The sequence below is a fragment of the Oncorhynchus nerka genome, linkage group LG2 (assembly GCF_034236695.1).
Source record: "Oncorhynchus nerka isolate Pitt River linkage group LG2, Oner_Uvic_2.0, whole genome shotgun sequence".
NCBI classification, from domain to species: Eukaryota; Metazoa; Chordata; class Actinopteri; order Salmoniformes; family Salmonidae; genus Oncorhynchus; species Oncorhynchus nerka.
In genome coordinates, this window is record NC_088397.1 from 83,908,557 (window position 1) to 83,926,034 (window position 17,478).

The window sequence follows — 17,478 nt, forward strand, 5'->3', positions numbered from 1 at the left end:
AGTGTGGTAGTTATTACTATAATGTGGTAGTGATTACTATAAGGTGGTAGTGATTACTATAATGTGGTAGTGATTACTATAGTGTGGTAGTTATTACTATAGTGTGGTAGTTATTACTATAATGTGGTAGTTATTACTATTATATGGTAGTTATTACTATTATATGGTAGTGATTACTATAGTGTGGTAGTTATTACTATAGTGTGGTAGTTATTACTATAATGTGGTAGTGATTACTATAAGGTGGTAGTGATTACTATAATGTGGTAGTGATTACTATAAGGTGGTAGTGATTACTATAATGTGGTAGTTATTACTATATTATGGTAGTTATTACTATAATGTGGTAGTTATTACTATAATGTGGTAGTTATTACTATTATATGGTAGTTATTACTATTATATGGTAGTGATTACTATAGTGTGGTAGTGATTACTATAGTGTGGTAGTGATTACTATAATGTGGTAGTGATTACTATAATGTGGTAGTGATTACTATAAGGTGGTAGTGATTACTATAATGTGGCAGTGATTACTATAGTGTGGTAGTGATTACTATAATATGGTAGTTATTACTATAATGTGGTAGTTATTACTATTATGTGGTAGTTATTACTATTATATGGTAGTGATTACTATAGTGTGGTAGTTTTTACTATAGTGTGGTAGTTATTACTATAATGTGGTAGTGATTACTATAAGGTGGTAGTGATTACTATAATGTGGTAGTGATTACTATAGTGTGGTAGTTATTACTATAATATGGTAGTTATTACTATAATGTGGTAGTTATTACTATAATGTGGTAGTTATTACTATAATGTGGTAGTTATTATACTGTGGTAGTTATTATACTGTGGTAGTTATTACTATAATGTGGTAGTTATTACTATAATGTGGTAGTTATTACTATAATGTGGTAGTTATTACTATAATGTGGTAGTGATTATAGTGTGGTAGTTATTATACTGTGGTAGTTATTACTATAATGTGGTAGTGTTTACTGTAATGTGGTAGTGATAACTATAAGGTGGTAGTGATAACTACAAGGTGGTAGTGATTACTATAAGGTGGTAGTGATAACTACAAGGTGGTAGTGATTACTACAAGGTGGTAGTGATTACTATAAGGTGGTAGTGATTACTATAGTGTGGTAGTGATTACTATAGTGTGGTAGTGATTACTATAAGGTGGTAGTGATTACTATAGTGTGGTAGTGATTACTATAGTGTGGTAGTGATTACTATAGTGTGGTAGTGATTACTATAGTGTGGTAGTTATTACTATAGTGTGGTAGTGATTACTATAAGGTGGTAGTGATTACTATAAGGTGGTAGTGATTACTATAGTGTGGTAGTTATTACTATAGTGTGGTAGTGATTACTACAAGGTGGTAGTGATTACTATAAGGTGGTAGTGATTACTATAGTGTGGTAGTGATTACTATAGTGTGGTAGTGATTACTATAAGGTGGTAGTGATTACTATAGTGTGGTAGTGATTACTATAGTGTGGTAGTGATTACTATAGTGTGGTAGTTATTACTATAATGTGGTAGTGATTACTATAATGTGGTAGTTATTATACTGTGCTAGTTATTATACTGTGGTAGTTATTACTATAATGTGGTAGTGTTTACTGTAATGTGGTAGTGATAACTATAAGGTGGTAGTGATAACTACAAGGTGGTAGTGATTACTATAAGGTGGTAGTGATAACTACAAGGTGGTAGTGATTACTACAAGGTGGTACTGATTACTATAAGGTGGTAGTGATTACTATAGTGTGGTAGTGATTACTATAGTGTGGTAGTGATTACTATAAGGTGGTAGTGATTACTATAGTGTGGTAGTTATTACTATAGTGTGGTAGTGATTACTATAATATGGTAGTTATTACTATAATGTGGTAGTTATTACTATTATGTGGTAGTTATTACTATTATATGCTAGTGATTACTATAGTGTGGTAGTTTTTACTATAGTGTGGTAGTTATTACTATAATGTGGTAGTGATTACTATAAGGTGGTAGTGATTACTATAATGTGGTAGTGATTACTATAGTGTGGTAGTTATTACTATAATATGGTAGTTATTACTATAATGTGGTAGTTATTACTATAATGTGGTAGTTATTACTATAATGTGGTAGTTATTATACTGTGGTAGTTATTATACTGTGGTAGTTATTACTATAATGTGGTAGTTATTACTATAATGTGGTAGTTATTACTATAATGTGGTAGTTATTACTATAATGTGGTAGTGATTATAGTGTGGTAGTTATTATACTGTGGTAGTTATTACTACAAGGTGGTAGTGATTACTATAAGGTGGTAGTGATTACTATAGTGTGGTAGTGATTACTATAGTGTGGTAGTGATTACTATAAGGTGGTAGTGATTACTATAGTGTGGTAGTTATTACTATAGTGTGGTAGTGATTACTATAGTGTGGTAGTGATTACTATAGTGTGGTAGTGATTACTATAGTGTGGTAGTTATTACTATAGTGTGGTAGTGATTACTATAAGGTGGTAGTGATTACTATAAGGTGGTAGTGATTACTATAAGGTGGTAGTGATTACTATAGTGTGGTAGTTATTACTATAGTGTGGTAGTGATTACTACAAGGTGGTAGTGATTACTATAAGGTGGTAGTGATTACTATAGTGTGGTAGTGATTACTATAGTGTGGTAGTGATTACTATAAGGTGGTAGTGATTACTATAGTGTGGTAGTGATTACTATAAGGTGGTAGTGATTACTATAAGGTGGTAGTGATTACTATAAGGTGGTAGTGATTACTATAGTGTGGTAGTTATTACTATAGTGTGGTAGTGATTACTACAAGGTGGTAGTGATTACTATAAGGTGGTAGTGATTACTATAGTGTGGTAGTGATTACTATAGTGTGGTAGTGATTACTATAAGGTGGTAGTGATTACAATAGTGTGGTAGTGATTACTATAGTGTGGTAGTGATTACTATAGTGTGGTAGTGATTACTATAGTGTGGTAGTTATTACTATAATGTGGTAGTTATTACTATAATATGGTAGTGATTACTATAATGTGGTAGTTATTACTATAATATGGTAGTTATTACTATAATGTGGTAGTTATTACTATAATATGGTAGTGATTACTATAATGTGGTAGTGATTACTATAATGTGGTAGTGATTACTATAAGGTGGTAGTGATTACTATAAGGTGGTAGTGATTACTATAATGTGGTAGTGATTACTATAATGTGGTAGTGATTACTATAAGGTGGTAGTGATTACTATAGTGTGGTAGTGATTACTATAGTGTGGTAGTGATTACTATGTGGTAGTGATTACTATAAGGTGGTAGTGATTACTATAATGTGGTAGTTATTACTATAATATGGGAGTTATTACTATAATGTGGTAGTTATTACTATAATATGGTAGTGATTACTATAATGTGGTAGTGATTACTATAATGTGGTAGTGATTACTATAAGGTGGTAGTGATTACTATAATGTGGTAGTTATTACTATAATATGGTAGTTATTACTATAATGTGGTAGTTATTACTATAATATGGTAGTGATTACTATAACGTGGTAGTTATTACTATAGTGTGGTAGTTATTACTATAATGCGGTAGTGATTACTATAGTGTGGTAGTGATTACTATAAGGTGGTAGTGATTACTATAGTGATACTATAAGGTGGTAGTGGTAGTGATTACTATAATGTGGTAGTGATTACTATAGTGTGGTAGTTATTACTATTATATGGTAGTTATTACTATTATATGGTAGTGATTACTATAGTGTGGTAGTTATTACTATAGTGTGGTAGTTATTACTATAATGTGGTAGTGATTACTATAAGGTGGTAGTGATTACTATAATGTGTAGTGATTACTATAAGGTGGTAGTGATTACTATAAGGTGTGATTACTATAGTGATTACTATAATAGGTGGTAGTGATTACTATAATGTGGTAGTTATTACTATAATATGGTAGTTATTACTATAATGTGGTAGTTATTACTATAATATGGTAGTGATTACTATAATGTGGTAGTTATTACTATTTATAATGTGGTAGTTATTACTATAATGTGGTAGTGATTACTATATGTGTAGGTAGTAGATTACTATATAGTGATTACTATAATGTGGTAGTGATTACTATAATGTGGTAGTGATTACTATAGTGTGGTAGTGATTATATAATGTGGTAGTGATTACTATAGTGATTACTATAATGTGGTAGTGATTACTATAATGTGGTAGTGATTACTATAAATGATTACTATAATGTAGTATTACTATAATGGTAGTGATTACTATAATGTGGTAGTGATTACTATAATGTGGTAGTGGTAGTGATTACTATAATGTGGCAGTGATTACTATAGTGTGGTAGTGATTACTATAATATGGTAGTTATTACTATAATGTGGTAGTTATTACTATTATGTGGTAGTTATTACTATTATATGGTAGTGATTACTATAGTGTGGTAGTTATTACTATAGTGGTAGTTATTACTATAGTGTGGTAGTTATTACTATAATGTGGTAGTGATTACTATAAGGTGGTAGTGATTACTATAATGTGGTAGTGATTACTATAGTGTGGTAGTTATTACTATAATATGGTAGTTATTACTATAATGTGGTAGTTATTACTATAATGTGGTAGTTATTATACTGTGGTAGTTATTATACTGTGGTAGTTATTACTATAATGTGGTAGTTATTACTATAATGTGGTAGTTATTACTATAATGTGGTAGTTATTACTATAATGTGGTAGTGATTATAGTGTGGTAGTTATTATACTGTGGTAGTTATTACTATAATGTGGTAGTGTTTACTGTAATGTGGTAGTGATAACTATAAGGTGGTAGTGATAACTACAAGGTGGTAGTGATTACTATAAGGTGGTAGTGATAACTACAAGGTGGTAGTGATTACTACAAGGTGGTAGTGATTACTATAAGGTGGTAGTGATTACTATAGTGTGGTAGTGATTACTATAGTGTGGTAGTGATTACTATAAGGTGGTAGTGATTACTATAGTGTGGTAGTTATTACTATAGTGTGGTAGTGATTACTATAGTGTGGTAGTGATTACTATAGTGTGGTAGTGATTACTATAGTGTGGTAGTTATTACTATAGTGTGGTAGTGATTACTATAAGGTGGTAGTGATTACTATAAGGTGGTAGTGATTACTATAGTGTGGTAGTTATTACTATAGTGTGGTAGTGATTACTACAAGGTGGTAGTGATTACTATAAGGTGGTAGTGATTACTATAGTGTGGTAGTGATTACTATAAGGTGGTAGTGATTACTATAGTGTGGTAGTGATTACTATAGTGTGGTAGTGATTACTATAGTGTGGTAGTGATTACTATAGTGTGGTAGTTATTACTATAATGTGGTAGTGATTACTATAATGTGGTAGTTATTATACTGTGGTAGTTATTATACTGTGGTAGTTATTACTATAATGTGGTAGTGTTTACTGTAATGTGGTAGTGATAACTATAAGGTGGTAGTGATAACTACAAGGTGGTAGTGATTACTATAAGGTGGTAGTGATTACTATAAGGTGGTAGTGATAACTACAAGGTGGTAGTGATTACTACAAGGTGGTACTGATTACTATAAGGTGGTAGTGATTACTATAGTGTGGTAGTGATTACTATAGTGTGGTAGTGATTACTATAAGGTGGTAGTGATTACTATAGTGTGGTAGTTATTACTATAGTGTGGTAGTGATTACTATAGTGTGGTAGTTATTACTATAGTGTGGTAGTGATTACTACAAGGTGGTAGTGATTACTATAAGGTGGTAGTGATTACTATAGTGTGGTAGTGATTACTATAGTGTGGTAGTGATTACTATAAGGTGGTAGTGATTACTATAGTGTGGTAGTGATTACTATAGTGTGGTAGTGATTACTATAGTGTGGTAGTGATTACTATAGTGTGGTAGTTATTACTATAATGTGGTAGTTATTACTATAATATGGTAGTTATTACTATAATGTGGTAGGTATTACTATAATATGGTAGTGATTACTATAATGTGGTAGTGATTACTATAATGTGGTAGTGATTACTATAATGTGGTAGTGATTACCATACAAACGCTCCACACCGCATGGCCGCGGCCACCCTAATCTGGTGGTCCCAGCGCGCACGACCCACGTGGAGTTCCAGGTCTCCGGTAGCCTCTGGAACTGCCGATCTGCGGCCAACAAGGCAGAGTTCATCTCAGCCTATGCCTCCCTCCAGTCCCTTGACTTCTTGGCTCTGACGGAAACATGGATCACCACAGACAACACCGCTACTCCTACTGCTCTCTCTTCGTCCGCCCACGTGCTCTCGCACACCCCGAGAGCTTCTGGTCAGCGGGGTGGTGGCACCGGGATCCTCATCTCTCCCAAGTGGTCATTCTCTCTTTCTCCCCTTACCCATCTGTCTATCGCCTCCTTTGAATTCCATGCTGTCACAGTTACCAGCCCTTTCAAGCTTAACATCCTTATCATTTATCGCCCTCCAGGTTCCCTCGGAGAGTTCATCAATGAGCTTGATGCCTTGATAAGCTCCTTTCCTGAGGACGGCTCACCTCTCACAGTTCTGGGCGACTTTAACCTCCCCACGTCTACCTTTGACTCATTCCTCTCTGCCTCCTTCTTTCCACTCCTCTCCTATTTTGACCTCACCCTCTCACCTTCCCCCCTACTCACAAGGCAGGCAATACGCTCGACCTCATCTTTACTAGATGCTGTTCCTCCACTAACCTCATTGCAACTCCTCCAAGTCTCCGACCACTACCTTGTATCCTTTTCCCTCTCACTCTCATCCAACACTTCCCACACTGCCCCTACTCGGATGGTATCGCGCCGTCCCAACCTTCGCTCTCTCTCCCCGCTACTCTCTCCTCTTCCATCCTATCATCTCTTCCCTCTGCTCAAACCTTCTCCAACCTATCTCCTGATTCTGCCTCCTCAACCCTCCTCTCCTCCCTTTCTGCATCCTTTGACTCTCTATGTCCCCTATCCTCCAGGCCGGCTCGGTCCTCCCTCCCGCTCCGTGGCTCGACGACTCATTGCGAGCTCACAGAACAGGGCTCCGGGCAGCCGAGCGGAAATGGAGGAAAACTCGCCTCCCTGCGGACCTGGCATCCTTTCACTCCCTCCTCTCTACATTTTCCTCCTCTGTCTCTGCTGCTAAAGCCACTTTCTACCACTCTAAATTCCAAGCATCTGCCTCTAACCCTAGGAAGCTCTTTGCCACCTTCTCCTCCCTCTTGAATCCTCCTCCCCCTCCCCCTCCTCCCTCTCTGCAGATGACTTCGTCAACCATTTTGAAAAGAAGGTCGACGACATCCGATCCTCGTTTGCTAAGTCAAACGACACCGCTGGTTCTGCTCACACTGCCCTACCCTGTGCTCTGAACTCTTTCTCCCCTCTCTCTCCAGATGACATCTCGCGTCTTGTGACGGCCGGCCGCCCAACAACCTGCCCGCTTGACCCTATCCCCTCCTCTCTTCTCCAGACCATCTCCGGTGACCTTCTCCCTTACCTCACCTCGCTCATCAACTCATCCCTGACCGCTGGCTACGTCCCTCCCGTCTTCAAGAGAGCGAGAGTTGCACCCCTTCTGAAAAACCTACACTCGATCCCTCCGATGTCAACAACTACAGACCAGTATCCCTTCTTTCTTTTCTCTCCAAAACTCTTGAACGTGCCGTCCTTGGCCAGCTCTCCCGCTATCTCTCTCAGAATGACCTTCTTGATCCAAATCAGTCAGGTTTCAAGACTAGTCATTCAACTGAGACTGCTCTTCTCTGTATCACAGAGGCGCTCCGCACTGCTAAAGCTAACTCTCTCTCCTCTGCTCTCATCCTTCTAGACCTATCGGCTGCCTTCGATACTGTGAACCATCAGATCCTCCTCTCCACCCTCTCCGAGTTGGGCATCTCCCGGCGCGGCCCACGCTTGATTGCGTCCTACCTGACAGGTCGCTCCTACCAGGTGGCGTGGCGAGAATCCGTCTCCTCACCACGTGCTCTCACCACTGGTGTCCCCCAGGGCTCTGTTCTAGGCCCTCTCCTATTCTCGCTATACACCAAGTCACTTGGCTCTGTCATAACCTCACATGGTCTCTCCTATCATTGCTATGCAGACGACACACAATTAATCTTCTCCTTTTCCCCTTCTGACGACCAGGTGGCGAATCGCATCTCTGCATGTCTGGCAGACATATCAGTGTGGATGACGGACCATCACCTCAAGCTGAACCTCGGCAAGACGGAGCTGCTCTTCCTCCCGGGAAGGACTGCCCGTTCCATGATCTCGCCATCACGGTTGACAACTCCATTGTGTCCTCGTCCCAGAGCGCTAAGAACCTTGGCGTGATCCTGGACAACACCCTGTCGTTCTCAAATAACATCAGGCGGTGGCCCGTTCCTGTAGGTTCATGCTCTACAACATCCGCAGAGTACGACCCTGCCTCACACAGGAAGCGGCGCAGGTCCTAATCCAGGCACTTGTCATCTCCCGTCTGGATTACTGCAACTCGCTGTTGGCTGGGCTCCCTGCCTGTGCCATTAAACCCCTACAACTCATCCAGAACGCCGCAGCCCGTCTGGTGTTCAACCTTCCCAAGTTCTCTCACGTCACCCCGCTCCTCCGCTCTCTCCACTGGCTTCCAGTTGAAGCTCGCATCCGCTACAAGACCATGGTGCTTGCCTACAGAGCTGTGAGGGGAACGGCACCTCAGTACCTCCAGGCTCTGATCAGGCCCTACACCCAAACAAGGGCACTGCGTTCATCCACCTCTGGCCTGCTCGCCTCCCTACCACTGAGGAAGTACAGTTCCCGCTCAGCCCAGTCAAAACTGTTCGCTGCTCTGGCCCCCAATGGTGGAACAAACTCCCTCACGACGCCAGGACAGCGGAGTCAATCACCACCTTCCGGAGACACCTGAAACCCCACCTCTTTAAGGAATACCTAGGATAGGATAAAGTAATCCTTCTCCCCCCTCCCCCCTTAAAAGACCTAGATGCACTATTGTAAAGTGGCTGTTCCACTGGATGTCATAAGGTGAAAGCACCAATTTGTAAGTCGCTCTGGATAAGAGCGTCTGCTAAATGACTTAAATGTAAATGTAAATTACTATAAGGTGGTAGTGATTACTATAATGTGGTAGTTATTACTATAATATGGTAGTTATTACTATAATGTGCTAGTTATTACTACAGTGTGGTAGTTATTACTATAATGTGGTAGTGATTACTATAATGTGGTAGTGATTACTATAATATGGTAGTGATTACTATAATGTGGTAGTGATTACTATAATGTGGTAGTGATTACTATAAGGTGGTAGTGATTACTATAATGTGGTAGTGATTACTATAGTGTGGTAGTGATTACTATTATATGGTAGTGATTACTATAGTGTGGTAGTTATTACTATAGTGTGGTAGTTATTACTATAATGTGGTAGTGATTACTATAAGGTGGTAGTGATTACTATAGTGTGGTAGTTATTATTATAGTGTGGTAGTGATTACTATAAGGTGGTAGTGATTACTATAGTGTGGTAGTGATAACTATAGTGTGGTAGTGATTACTATAGTGTGGTAGTTATTACTATAATGTGGTAGTTATTACTATAATGTGGTAGTGATAACTATAAGGTGGTAGTGATTACTATAGTGTGGTAGTTATTACTATAGTGTGGTAGTTATTACTATAGTGTGGTAGTTATTACTATAGTGTGGTAGTTATTACTATAATGTGGTAGTTATTAATATAGTGTGGTAGTTATTACTATAGTGTGGTAGTTATTACTATAGTGTGGTAGTTATTACTATAATGTGGTAGTTATTACTATAGTGTGGTAGTTATTACTATAATGTGGTAGTTATTACTATACTGTGGTAGTTATTACTATACTGTGGTAGTGATAACTATAAGGTGGTAGTGATTACTATAGTGTGGTAGTTATTACTATAGTGTGGTAGTTATTACTATACTGTGGTAGTTATTACTATACTGTGGTAGTGATAACTATAAGGTGGTAGTGATTACTATAGTGTGGTAGTTATTACTATAGTGTGGTAGTTATTACTATAATGTGGTAGTGATTACTATAAGGTGGTAGTGATTACTATAGTGTGGTAGTTATTACTATGGTGTGGTAGTTATTACTATGTGGTAGTTATTACTATAATGTGGTAGTTATTACTATAGTGTGGTAGTTATTACTACAGTGTGGTAGTTATTACTATAGTGTGGTAGTTATTACTATAGTGTGGTATATATTGCTGTTATGTGGAGTTATTACTATAATGTGGTAGTTATTACTATACTGTGGTAGTTATTACTATAATGTGGTCGTTATTACTAATTTGTGGAAGTCATTACTATAATGTGGTAGTTATTACTATAGTGTGGTAGTGATTACTATAATGTGGTAGTTATTACTAATATGTGGTAGTTATTACTAATCTGTGGATGTTATTACTAATCTGTGGTAGAAATTACTAATCTGTGGTAGTTGTTACTATAATGTGGTAGTTATTACTATACTGTGGTAGTTATTACTATACTGTGGTAGTTATTACTATACTGTGGTCGTTATTACTATAATGTGGTCGTTATTACTAATTTGTGGTAGTTATTACTGATCTGGGGTAGTGATTACTAATCTGGGGTAGTTATTACTATAGTGTGGTAGTTATTACTATAATATGGTAGTTATTACTATAGTGTGGTAGTTATTACTATAATGTGGTAGTTATTACTATAATGTGGTAGTTATTATACTGTGGTAGTTATTACTATAATGTGGTAGTGTTTACTGTAATGTGGTAGTGATAACTATAAGGTGGTAGTGATAACTATAAGGTGGTAGTGATTACTATAGTGTGGTAGTTATTACTATAGTGTGGTAGTTCTTACTATAATGTGGTAGTGATAACTATAAGGTGGTAGTGATTACTATAAGGTGGTAGTGATTACTATAGTGTGGTAGTTATTACTATAGTGTGGTAGTTATTACTATAGTGTGGTAGTTATTACTATAGTATGGTAGTTATTACTATGTGGCAGTTATTACTATAATGTGGTAGTTATTACTATAGTGTGGTAGTTATTACTATAGTGTGGTATATATTGCTGTTATGTGGTAGTTATTACTATAATGTGGTATATATTGCTGTTATGTGGTAGTTATTACTATAATGTGGTAGTTATTACTATAATGTGGTAGTTATTACTATAATGTGGTAGTTATTACTAATCTGTGGTAGTTATTATTATAGTATCTGGTGCTATGCTGGGTTATAGGAGGTGAAGGAGCCTAGGAGTGGATTGATTCACCCCCACACCTCACATATTGACAAATCCACATGACTGGATGGCCTCAAATTTACCGACCACCTTCCTCCTCATCATCACCATCTCTGTCCCACAAGCACCCACAGTCGCACGAGTCGACTGTCTCAGAGCCGGAACAAGGGAAGAGAAGGAGGAGAGGAGGATGACGAAGCATAACAAATGGAATGGAGGGAAAATCTGAGAAAGATTGAGAGAGAGAAAGGGAGGTGGAGAGGAGGGTGAGAGAGAACGAGTGGGAAAGGAGAAGATGAGAGCTAAAGGTAAAACAGGAGAGATAATAGCAGACAATAGAAAAAGGTATGAAGAGAAAGAAAGAGAGAAAGTAAACATTTGCAAGAAAAAGGAAAGAGAGACACAAAAGAGAGATGAAAAAAGATAATATTATTCCTCTCATTCTCTCGTGGTGGTGCTTATCATCAGCTGCATCATCATCATCATCATCGTCATGGTAATATAGCACCTCATTGAATGAGAGCTCATTAAGTCCTTGAGGCCACATTCGAGCCACAGCATCCCACTCTATTTAGTTATGCAACCGAGCTGCCACATTCACTGGAAAGGATATTGCCATACTTATATATCATGAGACAGCTAAAAATACAGAGAAGGTATATTTCATGAAATACATTAAAAAAAAGATTGTCATAAAATATTTGATTAAGTTTGGGAAAGAGTGTAGTCTTACGTCCTAGCTGGGGGACTACCAATAACACAAGATTGTCTATTATTCATATTTGAGGCTGTACTCATTTCTATGGAAAGTATGCCGGGACACAATATAACACCTCTGTGGACCGCCTTAGAATAAGGTAAGGAGATGGATAACATTAAAACACATTCAGACAAAAGGACATCTACTATTCCTTTCTAGTTCTACAACAACGAAACTATATAATTAATTATATTTCAATGAACTAAACGGCCCTCTCTAGTACTACAGTGTCCTATACATTCAGACAACATTTAGCAACACGACTCCTGACAAGCTGTAATGGTCCCAAGGCCCAATCCTATCCCAGCTCATTAAGAATGCATGAGCACACCGAGAGAAGGAGAGAGCAGTTAAGCTAGGCTGTCAGTCAGAGAGAGGCGAGAGAGAGAGAGAGAGAGAGACAGAGAGAGAGAGACAGAGAGAGAGACAGAGATACAGAGAGATACAGAGAGATACAGAGACAGAGAGCGCTCAGGGGAGAACTTGTCAAATTAACTCTTGGGGCCTAGGGCAACGTAAGGGTGGAGAATTGCAGGGGAGAGGAGTGTGTGTGTGTGGTTTTGTGTGTGTGTGTTTTGTGGGGAGAGGGTGAGGGAGTGTTTGCATAATGTACAGTGCATTCGGGAAGTATTCAGACTCCTTCACTTTCTTCAAATTTTGTTATGTTACAGCCTTGTTCTAAAATTGATAAATGTTTTATTTTAAACCTTTCTAACAAGTCAGTTCATCAAATTTGTGCTCTGCTAAAGCTGCCAGGTCAACTGTAAGTGCTGTTATTGTGAAGTGGAAACGTCTAGGAGCAACAACACAATCTCACAGAATGGCACCACCGAGTGCTGAAGCACGTAATGCGTAAATGTAATCTGTTCTCGAATTCCAAACTGCCTCTGGAAGCAATGTCAGCACAAGAACTGTTCGTCTGGAGCTTCATGGAATGGGTTTCCATGGCCGAGCAGCTGCACACGAGCCTACAATCACTTTGAGCAGTGCCAAGCGTTGGCTGGGATGGTGTAAAGCTCGCCGACATTGGACTCTGGAAACTTGTTTTCTTGAGGGATGAATCACGCTTCACCATCTGGCAGTCCGATGGACGAATCTGGGTTTTGCAGAATGCATAGTGCCAACTGTTAAGTTTGGTGGAGGAGGAATAATGGTCTGCGGATGTTTTTCATGTTTCGGACCAGGCCCCTTAGTTCTTAACGCTACAGAATACAATGATATTCTAGATGGTTCTGTGCTTCTAATTTTGTGGCAACAGTTAAGGGAAGGCCCTTTCCTGTTTCAGCATGACACCCGTGCACAAAGCAAAGTCCATAGAGAAATGGTTTGTAGATATCGGTGTGGAAGAACTTGACTGCCCTGCACAGAGCCCTGACCTCAACCCCATCTAACACCTTTGGGATTAATTGGAACGCTGACTGCAAGCCAGGCCTAATCACCCACGTCAGTGCCCAACCTCACGAAGGCTCTTGGTGGCTGAATAGAAACAAGTACCCACAGAAATTGTATTTAACCAGGTAGGCCAGTTGAGAACAAGTTCTCATTTACAACTGCGACCTGGTCAAGATAAAGCAAAGCAATGTGACAAAAACAACACAGAGTTACAGTCAATAACACAATAGAAAAATCTGTATACAGTGTGTGCAAATGGAGTAAGGAGGTAATGCAATAAATAGGCCAATAGTGGCGAGGTAATTACAATTCAGCAATTTACACTGTGCTATGCGCTGATGAGGATGTGCAAGTAGAAATACTGGTGTCATGACGTTGGCCTGGGGGTAGGTTTATGACAGTCAAATACCTCTCCCCCCTTTTTCCCTCTCTCTACCCTACTGATGTTATATTTGAAAACCCCTTGGTTAACATAGAGATTCTGGGAACATCAGAAGGTGGGGGGAAATTAACTATATTCTGGTAATCCGACCAATTGAACATATGCAGTGGTACTTAATGAATATGATGTCAGTTCGGTTGTCATCTGAGACATTCTCATCAATGATAAGATGACATAAACTCTACAGTGTAAAGTCTACACATCAGAGTTATCGGATTCACATGGAATTGTTGTTCAATTTAAATGTTTGAATATTAAATTATTCGTGATGGGATGAAATGTGATTTTAGCTTCTACAATGTGAGAATTGGGTTTTCATGAGTGAATTAGGCCCGACTCAGTGGCCCGCCCACGTGAAGAGACATAGCTTGTAAACTATGAAACACACCCCTTTTTCCTTCCACTATATAAGCCCTTGACGAAAATGTAACCTCCTGTTCCGAGGATGTGAGGACGACGGTCCGATGTCAGAATGGTTCAGATAATAACTACAGAACGAAGCCAATATCAGTGTGAGCTTTGGTTGCGAATGGTATGAACTTTGAACTCTTATTCACTACAGAAGTGATACCTCCTAGCCATTCAGTTAGCAACAGCAGCTGCAAACGAGGGTTAGGAAGGAACAGACAGAGTATCCCGTCTATCACACAACGATGTTACTACAACGTATCCAATTGACAAGCAGAGACATTCTTCAAAGGACAAAGGACTCGGTTTGACAACACGGCCTTCCATCTACCACCAACCTACCGAAGCGCAGCTCAGAGTACATTTTTATTTAATTTTCCTTTTCCAAATGGGCGGTAATTTAGAATGCATGAGATACTGTATTTACGATAGCACAGCTTCTTCCTTTGTCCCTCAGTCCTCCTGCTCTTTCACTCAAACCCAGCCCTTTTCTTTTGTGTAACCAGCCGTCATATCTGTTCCGCCGCTAGGGACGTTTTCCTTTATGACGTAATTTGTAATCAAGGTATAATTCATTCTTTGTAGATGTAATTCTGTGTGATTAGTTAGGTATTTAGTAAATAAATAATTAAACCCAATTTTGTATTGCTGATTCAACTTGTTGGCCAGGGTTCGTGAAGATAACCAAGAATGTACAACTTTCAGATGAGACTGAATTAAGGTGACTATTAATATTGACTGCTGTTGATGTAAAATATTAATAGGTCTTTAAGAGTTTATTTGGAAGATAACAGCTCTATAAATATTATTTTGTGGTGCCCGACTCTCTAGTTAATTACATTTACATGATTAGCTCAATCAGGTAATATTAATTACGTAGAAATTATTTTACAGAATAGCATGTCATATCACTTAATTCGGAATAGGCAAAGACATGACACTGGTATGCAAAAGAGCAGAAAAACAAAAACAAATATGGGGATGAGGTAGGTAGTTGGTTGGATGGGCTATTTACACATGGGCTGTGTACAGCTGCAGCGATCTGTAAGCTGCTCTGACAGCTGACGCTTAAAGTTAGTGAGGGAGATATAAGTCTCTAACTTCAGTGATTTTTGCAATTCGTTCCAGTCATTGGCAGCAGAGAACTGGAAGGAAAGGCGGCCAAAGCAGGTGTTGGCTTTGGGGATGACCAGTGAAATATACCTGCTGGAGCGCGTGCTATGGGTGGGTGCTGCTATGGTGACCAGTGAGCTGAGATAAGGAGGAGCTTTACATAGCAAAGATTTATAGATCACCTGGAGCCAGTGGGTCTGGCGACGGATATGTAGCGAGGGCCAGCCGACGAGAGCATACATGTCGAAGTGGTGGGTATTATATGGGGCTTTGGTGAGAAAACGGATGGCACTGTGATAGACTGCATCCAATTTGCTGAGTTGAGTGTTGAAGAATATTTTGTAAATGACATCGCCGAAGTCAAAGATCGGTAGGATAGTCTGTTTTACGAGGGTATGTTAGGCAGCATGAGTGAATAATGCTTTGTTGCGAAATAGGAAGCTGATTCTATATTTAACTTTGGATTGGAGATGCTTAATGTGAGTCTGGAAGGAGAGTTTACAGTTTAGCCAGACACCTAGGTATTTATAGTTGTCCACATATTCTAAGTCAGAACCATCCAGAGTAGTGATGCTAGTTGGGCGGTTGGGTGCGGGCAGCGATTGGTTGAAGAGCATGCATTTAGTTTTACTAGCATTTAAGAGCAGTTGGAGGCCTGAAGGAGTTGGCCTGAAGCGTTGAAGCTCAGTTGGAGGTTTGTTAACACAGTGTCCAAAGAAGGGCCAGATGTATACAGAATGGTGTGATCTGTGTAGAGGTGGATCACAGAATGCAAGAGCGACATCATTGATATATACAGAGAAAAGAGTCGACCCGAGAATTGAACCCTGTGGCACCCCCATAGAGACTGCCAGAGGTCCGGACAACAGGGCATCCGATTTGACACACTGAACTCTGTCTGAGAAGTAGTTAGTGAACCAGGCGAGGCAGTCATTAGAGAAACCAAGGCTGTTTAGTCTACCGATAAGAACACAGTGATTGACAGAGTCGAAAGCTCCAACGTTCCAACATCTAGTGAAAAGCCTTCCCAAAAGAGTGAAGGTTGTTAGAGCAGCAAAGGGTGGACCAGCTCCATATTAATGCCACTGATTTTGGAATTAGATTTTTGATGAGCAGGTGTCCACATACTTGTGGTCATGTACTGTATCTGTGTGTATGTGACTCTTGTATTGTGTCAAGCAAGTCAAAGCACGTATATACAGGTAACCACCCTAATAAGGAAACACTTTAGTAAATGAAGGATACAAAGTATATTGAAAGAGTGTGGTTCCTGAGTTAATTAAGAAATGAAGATTCCATCATGCTTAGGGCCATGTATAAAAATGCCCAGTTGCCCATTATTTTGGCTACCATGGCAATATGAAGAGATCTCAGTGACTTCGAAAGAGGGGTCTCAAAGGAGCATAGGGGGTTTAAAGTGTGTGTGTGTGTGTGTGTGTGTGTGTGTGTGTGTGTGTGTGTGTGTGTGTGTGTGTGTCTGTACTCTTTCTGTATGAGTTTGTGTGTGTGTGTGTGTGTGCGTGTATATGTGTGTGTGTGTGTTTGCGTGCATGTATATATGTGTACATGCATGTGTGTGTCATGGGTGTGTGAGTTTGTGTGTGTTCGTGTGTGTGTGTTCATTTCCTGTCATTCTCTCACCGTGCCACCTGGTTGATGACAGGAGCGAAGTTGGTGGGACCGTAGAGCTGAACGGTGCGGAGACTCTGGAAGTACGCCTCCAACACTCCCTCGATCCCCACACAGTTAGGGTTCTCACTGTTGGAGTTCTGTAGGAACCATGGACATTATTTAAGCTAGCCCCTCTACACCAGTTGTTTGAAAATGAAATCCCCTTTTTCCTTTGAAACCATGAACAAGAAAAATATTGATGAAGGCTATACATTGAAACATTTGATGAGGGCTATACATTGAAACATTTGATGAGGGCTATACATTGAAACATTTGATGAAGGCTATACATTGAAACATTTGATGAGGGCTATACATTGCAACATTTGA

General features: G+C 39.1%; 1 protein-coding gene across 3 annotated transcripts in view; it reads right to left on the reverse strand.

Moving 5' to 3' along the window:
• Positions 1–17,478, reverse strand: part of LOC115123446 (copine-9-like) — an 87,788-nt gene that overhangs the window by 17,749 nt on the left and 52,561 nt on the right. For all 3 annotated transcript variants that reach the window (XM_065003921.1, XM_065003926.1, XM_065003915.1), the window contains one exon: positions 17,119–17,246. In XM_065003921.1, coding sequence (XP_064859993.1) covers positions 17,119–17,246 — 128 coding nt within the window. The remainder of the gene's footprint in view (positions 1–17,118; positions 17,247–17,478) is intronic.